Source organism: Malus sylvestris, chromosome 5 (genome assembly GCF_916048215.2).
Source record: "Malus sylvestris chromosome 5, drMalSylv7.2, whole genome shotgun sequence".
NCBI lineage: Eukaryota > Viridiplantae > Streptophyta > Magnoliopsida > Rosales > Rosaceae > Malus > Malus sylvestris.
Genome location: NC_062264.1, coordinates 27605855 through 27624469, shown reverse-complemented (window position 1 = coordinate 27624469; position 18615 = coordinate 27605855). Strand labels below are relative to the sequence as shown.

At 38.1% G+C, this 18615-nt stretch overlaps 2 protein-coding genes across 3 annotated transcripts; both read left to right on the top strand.

Annotated features, from left to right (window-relative positions):
• Positions 1–11166: 11166 nt before the first annotated feature.
• On the top strand, positions 11167–14422 carry LOC126621379 (probably inactive leucine-rich repeat receptor-like protein kinase At5g48380). The gene is made up of 3 exons (XM_050289871.1): positions 11167–11582; positions 11958–12900; positions 13093–14422. Exons 2-3 carry the CDS (start codon positions 12040–12042, stop codon positions 14110–14112), a joined length of 1881 nt encoding a protein of 626 aa, XP_050145828.1. The 5' UTR covers positions 11167–11582; positions 11958–12039; the 3' UTR covers positions 14113–14422.
• A 140-nt stretch (positions 14423–14562) lies between these two features.
• On the top strand, positions 14563–18049 carry LOC126621399 (probably inactive leucine-rich repeat receptor-like protein kinase At5g48380). Of its 2 annotated transcripts, XR_007622902.1 has the most exons (3): positions 14563–17343; positions 17469–17563; positions 17646–18049. XR_007622902.1 is itself a non-coding variant. In XM_050289905.1 (2 exons), exons 1-2 carry the CDS (start codon positions 16502–16504, stop codon positions 17506–17508), a joined length of 882 nt encoding a protein of 293 aa, XP_050145862.1. In that variant the 5' UTR covers positions 14563–16501; the 3' UTR covers positions 17509–18049. The 2 variants fall into 2 exon arrangements, 1 of the variants encoding a protein (XP_050145862.1); XM_050289905.1 differs by having other exon boundaries at positions 17469–18049.
• The last annotated feature ends 566 nt before the right edge of the window (positions 18050–18615 follow it).

The following is an 18615-nucleotide window of genomic DNA, read 5'->3' as shown; positions in this document are numbered from 1 at the left end:
TCGATTGATGTACTAAGATTCCATCTGAACGGTGCTCTATCTCGAGACTGAGACAATATCGAGTCTTTCCTCGATCTTTCATCTCAAATTTTGACTTAAGGTGTGTGGCAGTTCTCGCGAGCTCTTTAGGAATTTCGATGAGGTTCATGTCATTGACATATACTTCAACAATGCAAAATCGGAATGCGACTTATTAATAAACACATAATGGTATAGTTCATTGTTCACATATCCTGACTAGTCAAATACTTACTCAAATGGTTATACCATATTCTCCCGAATTGTTTCAAACCGTAGAGTGAACGTCTTAGCTGAATTGAGGGCGTGTTCTGGGGTTTGGAAATATTTGATCCAGTAAATGTAAGTTTTTCGGGAACTTTCATATAGATTTTCGTATCAAGATCTTCATAGAGATACGCAGTTACTACGTCCATCAGCTGCATACTCAGTTTTTCGAAAACTACCAAACTGATAAGGTATCGAAAAGTCCCTAACGGGTGAATAAATTTCGTCATAGTCAATCCCGGGACGTTATGAGAAGCCTTGCATAATAAGACGAGCTTTGTAATGCACAATTTCGTTCTTCTCATTAGATTTCCAAACGAAAACCCACTTGTAGCCAACGAACTTCACATGTGGAGGAGTATAAGTTACAGGTCTAAACACCTCACGTTTTGTAAGTGAATTGAGTTCGACTTGGATTGCTTGTTTCCAGTTTGACCAATCGATTCTGCGTCAACATTCATCAACGGAACATGGTTTAATGTCATTGCTCAACATGATCTCAGTAACTACTGCATATGCTAATGCATAATCGATGATCATCTCATTTCTATACCAAACATCATCCAAGCTAGCATAATGGATTGAAATCTCTCAATTCTCAAGAGTTGGATTCGTCTATTCAAGGACGTTTCCGTAATCTAGAATTTCCTCATGAGTTGGATAAAATGAGTAGGTGACAATCAGATTCACATTAGGCTCTTCAGGTGCATGTGTCATGGGTTTCCTCTATCGAGGGTGTGAATCCTTTGAACCAATTGGTCTACCACGCCTGTATGTAGGGAGAAATGATTGTCTAGCCGCTAATATACGTGGATCACCAAGGTTGGCGTCCCGGGCCTCCAGGAGGGAAGTCTATTGTACATTTGGTACATCCATCTTTGCAAGCACATTTGCAACTAGAATATGTGATCTTGTCACTCATGCTAGATTGGTGAAAGCATCTGGCATGCTCTGAAGATCTAATATGCTCTGCACTTCATTTTCAGATTGAGCGGTGTGGGAATTTAAATGAGACAAAGTAGGAGTCGTCTATGATAATTTACGTCGTTCATTAAGAATGTTGACACTCTTATCTCATCTTAACAATGGGAAGATTGTCTCATAGAAGTGACAATCCGCGAAAACAATTCGCCTGTCAAAGGTTCTAAGTAATGAATAATTAAAGAAGAATCATGTCCGACATAGATTCTCATCCTTCACTGAGGCCCTATTTTTGTACGTAAGGGTCGCGAAATTGGCACATAGACCACATAACAAAAAATGCGCAGATGCGATATGTTGGGTTTGTATATAGTAACCAACTAAAGAGCGCTATATGGTTATGTCGCAACAGGCAGACCAACATGGCTGCGTGCAATATTGCATGGCCCTAACCAGCGATCAGGAGCTTGGTACGTATGACCAACGATCGAGCAATCATTTGTAAGCGCTTAATGAATGCCTCTATCAGGCCGTTCTGGATGTGAACATGGGGTACTGGATGTTTAACGTCAACCCCAACCGACATGTAATAGTTATCAAAAGTTTTAGATATGAATTCTCCAGCATTATCATAATTAAAATCATAATTAATTACGCATATTCATAATTAGTTACGCATATTCATAATTAAAATCATAGAAAATATTATTAAGAATAAAATGAATGAAAACACCTTAAAGTAGAAAATCTCCAAGAACCCTCGCAATTCTCTCTGTCTCCAAAGTTGCATAAAGGAAGCGTCGCCAAAAAGTGAGAATGGCAAAGCAATATATCTGCGATGCCCCCGCAAAACCCCTAAAATATAGGTCTCTTATTCCAATTAGGAAACTAAGAAAAATAATAAACTATCTTAGAAAATAAAATCCTAATTAAATTAGGAGAATCTGCCAAGTACTTTTCCAGCCACGTTTTAGCCTCAGATATACTCCAATTCCGGCCCATAATAGCTTGTTTTGAAGATCAAGACGTTAAGAACACATCTCCAGAAGGCTACGAACCCATCCGAGGTCATCTTGGGCTCCAAAAACACAATTTAAGCCCAAAATGTCACTATACCAGCATCTCGCATCGCTCCTTTATTTTATTGCCAGAAAATAACCACTTGGTGGAAAAATATGATATTTTGACCAAATCAAGTTAAGTGACTCAAGAAAATCCGTCAACTAGAATTACTTCAAAATTCGTCCATTTGCTCCTGTTTTTCTTCAGAGAAAGTCGAAAGTCCTATATTGAAAATACAGTTCAAAGTATCAAAATTCTTCCAAAATATTAACCAAAATATACTAAGAATAAGGTAAAATATATAATATAAAATCTACTCATCAGAACCTAAACTTCGGGCTAGTGGATGCCCGAGTGATGATTTAAGGATGCGGTGCATCGTTGTTCTTAGGGTGTCCCAAACGATCATGCTAAAATGTAATTTTGTGTGCAGTCCCAGAGGTAGGGCCGGCCACATAGTGGCTTTCTATGGGGCATATGATCGTAGTATACAGACCACTCGTGATACGCTCCATCATCTCTAGAATACGCTCCATCATCTCTAGAATACACTTCTAGCTATATTCGTAGGAAGTTATGCACAAAAATTCAACTCCATTTTCTACAGAGGTTTCAGCATGGTAATTATTATCTCTAATGTCCTTGAAACTTAACAACATTCTTCTGGAATGTGGATAATAGAGTGCCTTATCAATGGTCAAGATTGTATCATTGGACAACATTATATGTGTCTTACCGTATCCTTCAATCAGGTTGGATGGTGCTGAGAGGGTTGTCAGAGGTGCATTTTTGAAATAGATGTATTCACGTAAAATGGTGTGCATGGTTGCACTATCTGCCAAACAACTAACTTTCCCACTAGTCATACCTAGAATAAAAATTAATTTGAATCGGTCACATGCATAAAAGTTCTAAAAACAAATATCCATTCAAAATAATTTAAGTATTCAAGGATGGTAATTATAAAAACGTAATATCCAAAAAACAAATCACCAACAAATAATCCAAACATAAAGGAAAATTGTGCAAAAATTTAACCAAAAACACAAGGGGGGTTCGGCCACCATAGGTGGAATTCGGTCCCAATGTCTAATTTCAATGAAGAATTAGTTTATGTCTAAGATTTTAATCTTCTATAGGGGTGGTAGCCTCCTGAAAGTCCGAAACCTCCATCTTGGTACTCTCTGGTTCATCCATTTCCATAAAGTTTGACTCAAACTTCTTACGATGAGAATGATATTCAGCTACAACCTTCTGGGGAGCATGGCAAACATGGGACAAATGATCTTTTGAACCACAATGATAACACATGTCCACATCCATAGTTTCAGGTGCTTTGCCCTTATTCTTGAAGTTTGGGGCTTTGAGAGCTAGGTTAGGGTGCTTTTGGGCTCGGTTTCCTCCTTTAGATGGGCCTTGGCTCTGTTGACCTTGACGGGGTAGCTTCTTGCCGCCCTACCACACCTATGTTGGCATTTTAGGCGTTAATTCATGCTATAGTGTGCTTCAGGCACAACAGTTGCCCTAATAAGGTGAGCTTGATGATTTTTCATCAATATCTGATTTTGCTTTTCGGCAAAAAGTAGAACATATATCAAATCTGAAAACTTAATGAACTTCTGAGCCCTATATTGTTCTTGCAGGACAATATTGGTAGCAGAGAATGTCGAATGGGTCTTCTCCAGGAGATCCTCTTCGATCAAGGTCTCGTTACAAAACTTGAGAAATGATCGGATTCGACAAACTTCATAATTATATTCATTCACAGACTTAAAGTCTTGGAAGCGCAAATGCTGCCAGTCATATCTTGCTTTAGGCAAGAAGATGTCCTTTTGGTGATAAAAACAATTAACCAAAGTGACCCAAAGTGCTTGTGGATCCTCTTCAGCAAGGTGCTCGGTTTGCAGTGCATCATGAATGTGTCTTCGGATAAAGATCATGGCAGTGGCTTTATCAGCTTCCCCAACTGAATTGTTCGTTTCATCTTCAATGGCGGGACACAAATTCTTTTCGGTGAGGTGGAGCTTCACATCTTGGACCCACTTGAGGTAGTTCCGTCTAAGAACCTCCAAAGCGGTAAAATCGAGTTTGTTCAAATTTGACATATTCCTATCATAAAATAAATGGACAAGATGTGGTTAATGTAATGGAGAAAAATCAATCCATTCACATAAGAGTAAAACATTCAGGTTCTAAAAGAAATGTATTGGTTTAAATTTACATGAAAAAGCTTCGGGTCTTTATGTGTGATGTTTTTAAGGAAAACTTCAAGTTTTCAAACAAGGCCATGTTTCTAGAAACTTTAGGTTTCGAAATAATTGTGAACTTCAGGTTTATATGTTCCTACTGTAACGATCCATCCCCAAATATTACGGGTTTATTTGAAAGATTTGTTTTTTTTGAAATTACTATTATTATTGTACTATAACGACCTGTCCCCAAATATTACGGGTTTACGAATCTAAAAGATTTGTTTTTTTGAAATTACTATTATTATTGTTTTATATTATTATTTAATATTATTTTAAATGTTTAATCAAATATTTAAAATATTATATTAATATTTCTGGCCTGTTGGGCCCACACCTCACCCAAAATATCCTCTCTTTCTACGCCATGTGTCCCATTCCTGAGCTCTTTGGAATCTTTCTCGAGCTCTCTTTAGAGCTCATCTCTCTCATACCCTCAAACTCTTTCACCGTGTCTCCCAAAACTCTCTCAACCCCCTCTCTCTCTTCATTATATCTCTCATGCATCTCTCATTCACACTTTCTCTCACCCCTCACCTTCAACTTTCTTCCTCATTCTCTATTCACCGAGAACCACCGAGGTGCCTTTGGCCTCCTCACTTTGGCGACCACCGCACCACCACCTTCACTAACCTTTCCCCACCGATTAAAGTTAGACCCACTAACTCCAAGCCCAGGACGATTCCTCTCTCTATGCATAGTGGCACTGCCACTATTTAAGAAATTCTCCAACGATTTCTTGCCGTTTTCGTTGAGGGTAAGCTTTGAAAACTCTTTAAACCTTATTGGATCACGTTTTAGAGTACGATTAGGGCAATTTTGAGTTGTTTTGGTGACATTTTGACGTGAGAATCAACGCGGGGGGAATTCCCTAGTTTTCAGCGAGAAACCCGACGGCTTTTGAGCCATTTTCCAGCCAACTTCGGCCACGACAGGACCTCGTGCTGGTATATTTCATTTCCTCTATTCTTAAGCTTCAATTCCATATATTATAGGCTAGGTTTAGTTAAGGTTGAACCAAATTGGAGGCAGGAAAGTTTCCCGGCCAAAAATTCGACCTTCCCTTTTGTTGGGTCTGATGACCCGCAAGCCCAATAGGGTTGACCCGACCCACAACTGAAAATCCAGATCAAAACCGGATCCAACTCAACCCAACCCAGTTTAACTCAGTCTAACCCAACCCAATCTAGTGACTTGGCCCAACCCAGCCCAATCTAGTGACTTGGCCTAACCCAGCCCAATCTAGTGACTCGGCCCAACCCAACCAAATCTGACCCATTTACCAACCAGTGACCTGTTAACCCGACCCGAATGAAATATTCTCTGGAATGTTCTTGGAATATTCTTGGTTCGTCGACGTCAAGATTTCACTCTCTATCACTTAAGAAGAGGTTCTGCAGACACCATAACCCCAAACCGCCGCCAGAAGCAACAAGTTCGTTGTTCTTCCAGGCGAGCACACCCAGCACACGACTATGATGTTCTTCTAGTCCAAAACACCAGCTCTTTTGGCTTTGGTGTTTCACTCGGCCACGATTTTGACGAAGACGACTTCAGGTCATTGGGAATGGCTGCAGGCCATGCTTTTGTCAGAAAATCAGTGGTGACGTTGGTGATGGCGTTGGGTTCTGGGTTTGTGAACTATGGGGGCTCCATGGTCTCGGCTTGCGGGTTTGGGTTCGAAGAAACCCAAAATTTTTTAATGCATGGACATATATTTGATGCAATTCATGGCAATATTAAATTCACATAATTCAACAATTATGGATATAATGCATACACAATTTATGTATAATCTAAAATTCAAAAAACGTAAAGTTGGGTCATGTATTATGGTGAATGTTCATGTTATCAGGGCTGCAAAAATATCAAGATAAAAACGGTTGTTTTGAAAGAATCTGAGTGCTTGATGATATTGGTGAATTGTTGTAACGACTCGTCCCCGAATATTACGGGTTTACCAATCCGAAAGATTTGTTTAATTTTTGAAGTTATTGTTTTATATTATTTGATATTATTATATTATTAATTTGTTTTGTTCCATGTGGGACCCACACCCACCTCTTTTTTTCCCTTATCTCTTCCCTAATACTCTCGGACTGTCTCGAACTTTTTCCCTCATCTCTTTGTCACTCTCATCCCCGAGCACGCACACTAGACACCTGCTCGCCATTTTCTCTGGCAAGCACCACACACCACCACCATTGTGGGCATTCCTTCTCCCTCTCTCGTGACTCTTCTTCCATCTCTCTCAGCTCCCTTCTCTGTAACACCGATGTCGAGACCCAGAGACCGTGCCTCACCACTCCGGCGAGCACTGCTACCACAACCCAACCCTCCACCTCGTCCTATCTCTATCCTCGAATCTATAACTAATGACTAAATTGTGGAAAATCCTCGGATTGATTAACTCCGACATCGAATGGGATGCTCGACGAATTCACGACTTTATTCCGATTTGGGTAAGGATCAATAACGCTCAAAACCCTTTTTTATTAACTTTTTGGTGTGAGTTTTGAGTTCCTTATGTGTTTTAACGATGAAATGGTATAGATATAACTCGTGGAAGTTATTTCCCATATTCCGGTGAAGCTGAGATGTTTGTAGGCCATTTCCGACCTACTTTGGCCACGGCGGGGGACCATATTGGTATATTCTTGTTCTTGGCGTTCTTAATTTCATTTTTGCCTTTTGAATCGTAGAAAATGGTTAAGTTTTGAAACTAATCAGAGCTTGGGAATTCTCCGGCCAAAATCAGGCCTTCTTTTTCGTTGCGTCTGGCGACCGGCGAGCCCAACCGGGTCGACCCGACTTGCACTAAAAAACAAATCCATTTCGGCCCAAACCTTTAGGCCATTGTTCCAGCCCAACTAGTGAAACTGGCCCAAGCCCAGATTCATGGGCTAGATCCAACCTAGGATCTAGCCTGGCTCAATTCCCAAATGGATCTGGAATATTCTTGGTATATTCCTTGAAATATTCTTTGGAATATTCCTTGTGTTGAATTTTATGAAATTTTCCCGAAAACGTTCCTAGGCTAATTTCGACGCCCCGAGTTCATTTTTGACATCCGTTGAGTGAGATTTTGAAGTTTTAGTGTAGTTAACCGGCTCGGTGTCTCGGTTGACTTTTTGGGTCCATCGTTCGTTTCTCCAAATTTAAACGTTTTAATTGAGTTTTTACTAATGGGCTTCTATTATACTTATGTACGATTACTATCGGAGACTCCAGTTTTTCTAGTCCGGACCACTGTAGCCTAGCAAATATCAGTGAGTAGACCCCTTCTTTAATTGCATGGTTTTTACTAAATGCTAGGCTTGCATTCACGAAAAGCATGATTCCATGATTTTACGTTTTATGTCATGAATTATTGGATTTTCGTGTATGAAATACTACGGATTTACCAAAATGATTTATTTTGGATTTATGAGATTTGGATCCTAAGTTTGATACGAGATTTTGAGATATGTTTTCTATCTTTATCTAGTGGGTCATCATACATCACATACACACAACCTAAATATGTATTCGTCCATGGCTATAGGACACAGTTGAGGATATTTATGACATACTCCCAGCTTCACTAGCGAAACCAGTGTCAGACAGCTTCATTAGCCACGGCTAGTGTCGGTGTGTTATGTTTATAGTTATATTTTCTTCTCTACCTAGAGTCGTACAACTTCACCTTCTGATGATGGGGCCTACCATGTTTCTTCACTGGCTTAACCCAGTGTCGTACAGCTTCACCTCCAGGTGATGGTTATGCCTTAGGGCTACTATGATACCCCTAGATGAGTATATCACAAAGTTGGTTTATGAGATTATTTAGATTTGCCTTCGGGCGTTTCGATATGGTTATGCCTTAGGGCTACTATGATACCCCTAGTTGAGTATATCACAAAGTTGATTTATGAGATTCTTTAGATTTGCCTTCGGGCATTTCAATATGACTTTTAAGAGATGGTTTTATTGCTACGAATAATTCTTTTTGGCATGTTAGAGTTTTCAGAAAAAAAAAAGAACTTAAAATGTATAAGACCATCTCCAAAAGAGATGTCAAATATGCTAAATAGGATTAAAAGACATTTAAGTGTTCTCCAATGGATATGCCATATATGATATGACATGTGAGTCATTTGACTTTTTGCTTTCTAGGTGCTTTGTTTTTATGGCAAACAAAAAGGAGTCAAATATATTTTATTTAATTTTTAATGCATGAGTCCCATTAACAACCAATAGAATAAAAATTAAACTAATTTTGATTAATTTTTAATAGTTAATGTAACTCTAGGCCCAACAAAATAATAAAATAAATATTTGACACATTCATTGGAAAAGAAGAAAATTTAGCACTTGTATTCAATTTGACACATTAGCCATCAAATAAAATTTTGAAATATTATATTTGACATCTCATTTGGAGATCCTCTAATGTTTAAGCCTATACCAGATAAGGACCAAAGATTGCAACTAAACTATCCCAAAAGTCAAATAACCTCCTACAGAGTCTAGGAGAACAAAATTGTTTTATTTCATTTCCTCAACGGTTCATCGCATTGAATTTTATTGCGCATTCCCTATAAGGAGAGACATGAACATAATAAATGTTGTTGTTTGAAAATACTCATCCAATAAATTCCGAATTTCTCATGCTTCAATGGGTCATTTGTGTGGGTAAACGCTATTAATATCTGTTGAGGATTAATGGCAAGAGCAACTAATTGTAGAAATGTAGTTAACCATCAATGAGCATGAGGTTGATACCTTTACGAGAAATGCCAAAGAAATTCCCTCAAAATGAGACATTTTATGAATTCTTTGTCATCTCACAATTTAACATCATATTCCATGCTAACATTATAAAACATTATGTAAAAAATAAAGATAACATAGAATCCACGAATAATCTTACTTTTGAGAAAACTCTACCTTTAAACAAGAGGGAAGCATTGGCAAAAAATAAATAAATAAAACATGAGGAATGGCCTTTTCTTTTTCATTAAGTATGGCATGCAAGTCACGTTGGCTTTCTATCACACCAAATTCTTAATGAAATAAAGTTGATCTTTTTTTTTTTTTTACATATAAGCAATATGGGAAATAAAACCTAGACTTGGAGTGCACAATAAATGTTCTGAACCATTAAAGCTACAAGCTTATCGCAAATGTTAAACCTATAAATATGTGTAACCAAATTAAATATTTGTTTTAAGAGAAATTGGAATACTGGTCCTTAAAACTTGATCTAATTAGAGTTTTGTCCCAAAACAAAAAAGTTATATTAAAGAGAGTTTTAACGAAAAGCTCGTGGTACTGTTCACTTTAACGAAAAATCATATTTTTACACTAAAAAATCAATCCTGGTGCTATTCACTTTACCCTTTATTTTGTCCTTATCATTAAAACTCAAAATTTTCAAGCTATTTTTATTAGTTTTCCTTATATTAAAAGTATTAATTGTTCAAGATTAGCTAACAAAAGGTAATATGTCCTACATATAATTATTTGGTCCAGCAACCTAATATTCGCAATGTTGACGGAAATTTCTAAGTTAGAATTTCTTGGACGATAATTGTTAATAAATAAAACACAAAAGAAATTATGTCCAAGCTGAAATTAATTTCATAACATGCGTTTGTTCCACTTCATGAATACAAAGAGATGAAGGAAACAGATATCTTTCATAAAAAGTACAAAAATGTTAGCTGTGGAAATGGTTGCCGTAGGAAATGTGGAACTGCCCTCACTCAACCATAAATTGCATTCACTTCTAACAAGTAGCAACTCATTCAAGTTCAAGGTTTCAAACATTACTCCTTAAAAAACAAAAAACTAGCAAACTTTACTTTGTGAATCTTAGTGCAGTAAAAAGGAAATTACTTTTGAATCAGATGAACCTATTTGTAATAAATCTAATGAATAACCTTTTTTTGCTGTCATCGTCACTTCGACATGTGTTGTTACTTATTTTATAATGATGTGATATTCATACATCTTTTTTTACTTCTCTCACATTTTTTTAATTTTTGGCCGTTGGATCGGATGAATTGAAGAAGATCGAAGAACAGAAATTAATAAGGAAAACTAATGAAAATGGCTTGAAAACTTTGAGTTTTAATGATAAAGACAAAATAAAGGGTAAAGTGAATAGTACCAGGATTGACTTTTTAGTGTAAAAATATGATTTTTCGTTAAAGTGAACAGTACCGGGTGCTTTTCGTTAAAGTTCCCAAATTAATAAGGGGTGTAAGAGAAGTAAAAAGAGGTATATGGATATCACATCCCATCTTATAATACATATGTCTGTTCATTAATACTTATATTAGTTTCATGAAATGCTCCACTGCGATATTTTTGGTTGAATGACGTTTGTCTTTTAAGTTACAAAGTTCGCATCCTTATGATAGTGACCCTCTGAATGATAAGGTCTAGCGAATCGCAATTGCGTTTGAGCTTCCTCAGAAACTCATTCTCTAAATACGAAAAAGCTTAATTAAATTTGGTTTTTAACTTCTAACTCAATAACGTTGAGCGTAAATCGATGAAGACGCGTTGTTCCATAGTTTTATCCATGGAGAAAAAGGAGTGGTTGAACGCAAACTCACAGAAAAGGCCGAAGCTTTTCATACTGTTAACGGTCTATAAACCAATAGCAACACACTTTTAAACAGTAAATAGCAGTGAAACGCTCTCTCAAGGTCAAGAATCCACTGAGCCAAAAGCACTGCAGCAGTCCCCAAGTCGTCGCTAAGTTTGACAAAGATGGCCGTGCCTTCTTTAACCCGTCGACCCTCTCTCATTTCCTCTCTTTTCTTCTCAAATCCCGTCCCATCCAAACCTTGTTTTCCTTTTTCCTGCTAAATCCACCCCCCATTCACACACCCTTTTCCAATTTCCCCAAAAAATTATTGAGTATTTATTTATATAAATCGTATGGTGCACTAGCTTTTTTGTTGACTCTGGAAGTCTTCGTCTTTGTGGAAAAAGAAGGAAGCTTTGTGGATTCAAGAACCCCTCTCTGGGCTCTTCTATTCATCTGTGTTTTCTGCAAGTGAATAATCTCAGGTGGGTTTTTTGAAATTTTCCCAAAGCTTTAAACTTTTAGCTGGATTTTTGTATGTATATATATATCTGTATGCGTTTGTGTTTCTGGAGACTTGGGTCAACTCAATTGGATCAAGTAAGACCTTTGAACTTTCTGTGTGTTTGTTCTAGTTTGTATTTTGTGAAATTTGAATTTGCATTTTCATCAATTAAATTGTTTCTTTTTACAACTGTATTTGCACCTTTTGGTAGAGAGATGATGAATTGGGTTTTGTTTCCTGTGCTATTTTCATAATTTATTTCCAAATTTGGTGTTAGTTATGCGAAATTTGTAAAACTTGAGTGTTTGTTGGTTTGATTTGGGTTCATTTCTTGTTGCTTTTGAATTTTTTTCAGGGCTTGGTGTTACTAATGCTGTGGTGTGGATTCAGTATATTGAGCTCTGGTAACAATAAATAGCGAATTTAGGCGATTTTTGATGGCTTTTTCGATGTATATGTTGTTGAATGGACGAGATCCTGGTATTTTCTTTGGTGGTGTGGTCTGGTTATTGCTTAGTTGTAGTTTCAGCTTTGCTGTTGAGAGTGATATAAACTGCTTGAAAAGTCTAAAAGCATCGCTTCAGGATCCTTTAGGCTACTTAAACTCATCATGGGATTTCAACAATAAGACCGAAGGTTTCATCTGTAACTTTCTGGGAATCGAGTGTTGGCACCCTCATGAAAGCAAAGTTTTAAATATCAAGCTTTCGGATTTGGGACTCAAGGGCCCGTTTCCTCGGAGTGTAGCAAATTGCACAAGCTTAACAGGATTAGATCTTTCGAGCAACAAGCTCAGTGGACCTCTTCCTGAAGATATTGGTAGAATTATTTCGTTCATTACAACTCTTGATCTTTCATCTAACAGCTTCTCAGGGCATATCCCAACGAATCTTTCCAATTGTAGCTATTTGAATGTGCTTAAGCTTGACAGCAACCAGTTGAACGGTAGCATCCCTCTACAGCTTGGTCAGCTCGGTAGGATTAAATCATTTAGCGTGGCAAACAATCAGCTGTCTGGCCAAGTCCCAAACTTTGGTAACAATAGTGCAGTTACACTAGAAAGTTACGCAAACAATGCTGGACTTTGTGGGAAGCCTCTTGATCTGTGCCGGGGAGTTAAAAAGAAGTCTAACAGTGTAATTATTGTGGCAGCTGGTGTTGGTGGTGCAACGTTTGCAGCACTAATTGTGGTTATTTCCTTGTTGTTCTTTGTGCGTAGAGTGTCTGCAAGGAAGAAGGAAGAGGACCCTGAAGGGAACAAGTGGGCTAAGAGTTTGAAGAAAACGAAAGCCATCAAGGTAAGCTATTACAGAGCATAATTTTTTTAGAAACAAATTAATATGTACATATAATGATAATTTTATTGGTTCTGTTTCTCTTTCTTTCTCTCTATGTTTTATTGATTTTAAATACTCAAATTTATGTTTCCTTTTTTTGGTAGTTTGAAATTTTGTATCGTATTGCATTCTAATGAAGCTAGTTTCCTCCAGGTTTCCATGTTTGAGAAGTCGATTTCTAAAATGAAGCTGAGTGATCTCATGAGGGCCAGCAACAGTTTCTGCAAAGATAATATCATTGGGACAGGAAGAACTGGAACGATGTACAAAGCAGTGCTCGATGATGGCACTCCACTTATGGTCAAGAGGTTGCAGGAATCTCAACATTCTGAGAAAGAATTTCTGTCTGAGATGGCTACTTTGGGAAATATAGGGCACCGTAATTTGGTTCCTCTTTTAGGGTTTTGCACAGCAAAGAGGGAAAGACTTTTGGTCTATAGGTACATGCCTAATGGTACCCTCCACGATCAGCTACATCCTGCAGATGCTGAAGGTGCAAAGATTATGGACTGGCCAACTAGGCTAAAAATTGGGATAGGGGCAGCCAGAGGATTAGCATGGCTCCACCATAACTGCAATCCTCGAATTATCCACCGGAACATAAGCTCCAAATGCATCTTACTGGATGCAGATTTTGAGCCCAGAATATCTGAATTTGGACTAGCTAGGCTCATGAATCCAATTGATACACATTTGAGTACGTTTGTGAATGGGGAGTTTGGGGATCTCGGATATGTTGCTCCTGAGTATACACGAACTCTAGTGGCCACTCCAAAGGGAGATGTTTACAGTTTCGGAACTGTACTTCTTGAGTTGGTGACCGGTGAGAGAGCTACCCACATTTCTAAAGCCCCTGAAGACTTCAAGGGAAATTTGGTGGAATGGATTACACAGCTGTCAGGCAAATCTCAACTCCAGGATGCGCTCGACAAATCTTTGGTTGGGAAGGGTGTGAATGAGGAGCTTTTCCAGTTTCTTAAAGTTGCGTGCAACTGTGTGGGGCCTATTGCTAAGGAGAGGCCTACTATGTTTGAAGTGTACCAGCTTCTAAGGGCCATAGGGGAGAAATATAACTTCACAATCGAAGACGACATGCTGATGCCAACAGACAATGGTGATGGTGATGGTAATGGCGAACTTATTGTTGCTCGAGAGATGATTGAGATGACCTGAAAAAGGTAAGAGTATATTAGTATATGGCCAGTACCCTTATGTAATTATCTGTTTTTGTGTACTGCAATAAGCATTATTTACATATATGGTTATGCTTTAGTTAACGTTTGGACCTGCTTTCTTCGACATACAAATGTATAATCGTCATGTTAGAAGCTTTTAATGTGTAATGCGAGTCCCTTATAACGCAACTTGTTTAAAATTCTTCATTAGAACAACCTTTCAGTAAATTTGTGAGGTGTGTAGTTGCATTTGTATTGAATGTATTCTTTCCTATAGAAGGAAGACGACACCAAGATTCTGTTCTTCATTCTCTTTTGTGTTTTAATCTCTTTTTCGTCCCTGCCACATCTAATTATCTGCTTTTCAGCACCATTTTCAGATAATTTTGTTTCTCGACTGTTTTTTACCAAAACCTAAGTTGATGGGAAACTTGGAACGAAAGTAAATAGAAGTTGAAATGAGAACTCAGACGCATTGCTGAAGTGTTTACTGCGTCGTGTATTGCCAGAGCTGTTGAGTGCTTTGTGTAGTATGACAAATTACTACTATATACCCGCGACTAATGTTAGAGAGGTCACATAATCGGTCATGGTATTGGGTTCATTTTCTGTTTCTAGCGTTTGAATTTGTCCCCTTTTCTTCTTTAAATTTGGTCTACTTAACTAGTTAATGCTAGAGTTTTGTGGTAATGCGGTTTCAGTTAGGTAATATGATCTTGAGCTCTGATATACAGATGCGAAATTTTACCGACTAGCTATTGGTCTCGTGGTACTCTCTTTTCAGTGTTGGAAGAGGTCCCAAGTTAAACTCCCCTACCCGCTTTGATAAAAAAATTATCTACCGAATTTTAGGCCAATTGGATGGTTTTGTAAGTGTATGTTGTTGAGTACATGACGTCGAGTCAGACTCAAAACTACCCGCTAAGATCTGCGAGCTCGATCTCGTGGGTTTTGTTCTTTCCTTTTCCTTTTCCTTTTTCCTTTCAGTATGACCTATCACAGCTCCGTGCATTCCTTATATGGTCATGTACTCCATTCATTCCTTATCAAGTGATGTACTTGGCGTGATCGAATAAGGCATCGACGATTCACGGAAGTGCATGGCTCCTAATTACATGAGAGTTTGTGCATGTACACATCATTAACTAATTAAGTTCGGAAATGTGCATAAACAGAAACGGTTAAAATCTGTTAACCGTCGCCAATCTTTGCTCAAGCTCTTCTTCTGCCAAGTCCTCTAAGCACCATTTTCAGAGAAAAAACTTTGCTTTTGGGCTGTTTTGACCCAATTAAATGAAAGTTGGAGAGAGAGAGAGAGAGAGAGAGAGAGAGAGAGAGAGAGAGAGAGAACGCGCAAAAGCATAGCCAAATTGTTCACTGTGCACACAACAACACTTGACACAACTCAAATTGGGTCGAGGGCATTGAGTCGTATGATGACTATTGTATGATAAGAGTAATGCTAATGAGACTATTAATTCTTTTGACTCAACATACTGATAAGTACACCAACTATAAAGTCTTTGTCCAGTCGTACTTTTGAATACATGAGATTACAAGTTATCAGATTTTTTAGCGCTTGCCAGTGACTAGTTTTGTTAAATCAAATAAAATTGATTTATGTATACCCTTTTTCCTCAAATGCTCACTCGTTTGTTTCTATTTCTTGAATTTCCTTTGATTTTGCTATAAAATAAAGGAAAGACTAGATCGAGGGCAGTCAAGCACTTTGAAGAGTCTATAACTATGCAGTCCAAGTCGTCCTTAATCTTGGAGAAAAACTTGGTTGTAACCGAACACATATTCCTGATTAAATTTTCTCACTCATTACATGACGGGCATGATAACTTAGGTAGGTGATGGGGATATACTTCTAGTGACATGTAAGAATCTCCTCTCAGCGTGACAAGATGAATGGCCTTTAAAATGACCTGATGATCTTCTCCTGCCTCCATCACCCTATCAAACTTATTCCATACAAACACACCCATATTTTCGAAACCACTAGCTCCATGGTTTGTGTTAGATTTCTTCTCCTTTCCTCACTTGCCAGGAAACCAGTCGGATTTTTTTACCAGAAGAAAACAATGACACCAAACGAACGTATAAAGCACTCTTGCATTTAATTTACGTGTTGGCCATTAGAGTCTTTTGTATATCTCTCAGTACAAAGACTAGGACTAAAGCGTGTTCAACTTTTTCTTTTTTCAATGTGCATTTTCTCTTCGATTGAAATTTCAACAACCCCTTCTCTGGGTTCTTTTATCTAGTAAGTGTTATAAAAAGATAGATAATTTCAGAAGCTTCAGTACTATCTTTCGTTTTGCTCTGATCATCAGCTTCGTTGATCACATAACAAAATCTTTAGGCTATATTTTGATGCATGCATGGCTTTCTTAATTCATACGCTCTTCAGTCATGTACAACATCTTGGAATTTTTGTTTGTGTTGTGTTCTGGTTATTGCTTAGTTGTAGCTTCTGCTTTGCTGTCGAGAGCGATATCAATTGCTTAAAAGGTATTAAAGACTCGCTTAACGACCCTTTAGGCTACTTAAACTCTTCATGGGATTTCAAAAACAAGACCGAAGGTTTCATCTGTAACTTTCTGGGAATCGAGTGCTGGCACCCTCACGAGAGCAAAGTTTTAAATATCAAGCTTTCGGATTTGGGACTCAAGGGCCAGTTTCCTCGGGGTGTAGCAAACTGCACAAGCTTAACAGGCCTAGATCTTTCAAGCAACATGCTTAACGGACCTCTTCCTACTGATATTGGTAGATTCCTTCCGTTCCTTACTTATCTTGATCTCTCATCCAACAGCTTCTCCGGGTCAATCCCAGCAAATCTTTCCAATTGTACCTATATGAATGTGCTCATGCTTGATAACAATAAGTTTACGGGTAAAATTCCTCCACAGCTTAGCCAGCTCTCTAGGCTTACAAGATTTACCGTGGCCAACAATCTTCTGTCTGGTCAAGTCCCAGACTTTGGTAATGCTACTGTTTTTATCACAACGAACAATACTGGACTCTGCGGGGGCATGCTGACGCCTTGCCGGTCTTCTCAAGTGAAGACGTCCATTGGTCTAGTTAAGGTTTTGAAGTCGCACAGTGTTGTGATAACAGCAGCAGCTGGTTTTGGATTTGCTTTTCCTTTGTCTTTCTGTTTTTTCCTTCCAAGAGCTCCCAGTGTGCGCAGTTTGTGGGTCTTTTATCAAGGATTTAAGCTGAGGTAGCCAGCAACACTGTATTCTAATTTCATGAAATGTTGTTAACTTATTTTCTTTTCATATTATAACATGAGGATTAATAATACTGCGTTAAGTGTGGCTGTCACGCTAAAATATTTCTTTCCAGTATGATAGCAAAACTGTGCCCCTTGAAGATACGCACATGATCAATTGGGCCAGGCGTCTCTCTGACCTGATAACTAGTTTCGCCTCCCTACCCAGGTCTCATTTGTCCCTAAAATTTGTAAATTATAAGAGAAAATTTTCACAATCGAAGTATATTAATAAATTCAACAATGATCAGAGCTCGAGAAAAAACAGAAGGCCCAACAAAGGGAGATGTTCACAGCTTCGGAACTGTTAATTCTTGAGTTGGTGACCGCTAAGAGAGTTATCCACATTTCTAAAGCCCCTGAAGACCAAGGGAGAGGCCTACTATGTTGGACGTATACCAGCTTCTAAGGGCCATTGGAGAGAAATTTAACTTCACAATCGAAGATGGGATGATGATGCCTACAGACAATGGTGATCGTACTGTAAAGGCGAACTTATTGTTGCTCGAGAGATGATTGAGATGACCTGAAAAAAAGGTGAGAGTGTATCAATATATGGCCAGTACCCTTCTGTAATTATCTGTTTTTGTGTACTGTAATGAACATTATTATTACATATATGAGTTATGCTTTAGTTAACTTTTGGACCTGCTTTTCTTCGACATACAAATGTAAAATCGTCATGTTACAATTTTAAATTCGTGAGGTACTTTTATAATTGCATTGGTTTAAGGTTCTTGTTCTGCTATATATGCCCTCTCCACCATTTTCAGGGAGAAAACTCTCTGCTTTTTATCTATTTTGGCCTAAGCCTAACTTGATCAGAAGTGCATAAAACTTGAAAAGACAGAGCAAAAGCATTGCCAAAGTGTTCAGTGCACTCACAACCACACTTAGACGACACAATTCAAAGTTGCAAGTACATTGAGTTTTATGACGAACAACTATGTACTATATGCACATGAGCAGTGTAAGAGCGATCATAATATTCGATCACTTTATGAGGCGGTTGATCCGATGTTAAACCTTAAAGAGACCATATTATACGATTACTATATGCCTTATCTGCTGATTCAGTTTCTGCATGTTTTTATGTTTTCACTCGAAAGACGTTGAAATCATTAAACAGCTTCCAACAAGGGGAGAGTTCATATACAAAACCAGCAAGCAAGAGTATCCACTGCATATCTTGTTGTCTACAAAGAGTCAAATACTACATAC

Excerpts from the sequence above, each read along its gene's own strand:
- LOC126621379 (XM_050289871.1), top strand. The coding sequence starts at position 12,040 with ATGGCTTTTTCGATGTATATGTTGTTGAATGGACGAGATCCTGGTATT. Across the intron at positions 12,901-13,092 it reads AGAAAACGAAAGCCATCAAG|GTTTCCATGTTTGAGAAGTC; the intron begins GTAAGCTATTAC and ends AGTTTCCTCCAG.
- LOC126621399 (XM_050289905.1), top strand. The coding sequence starts at position 16,502 with ATGGCTTTCTTAATTCATACGCTCTTCAGTCATGTACAACATCTTGGA. Across the intron at positions 17,344-17,468 it reads TATCAAGGATTTAAGCTGAG|TATGATAGCAAAACTGTGCC; the intron begins GTAGCCAGCAAC and ends ATTTCTTTCCAG.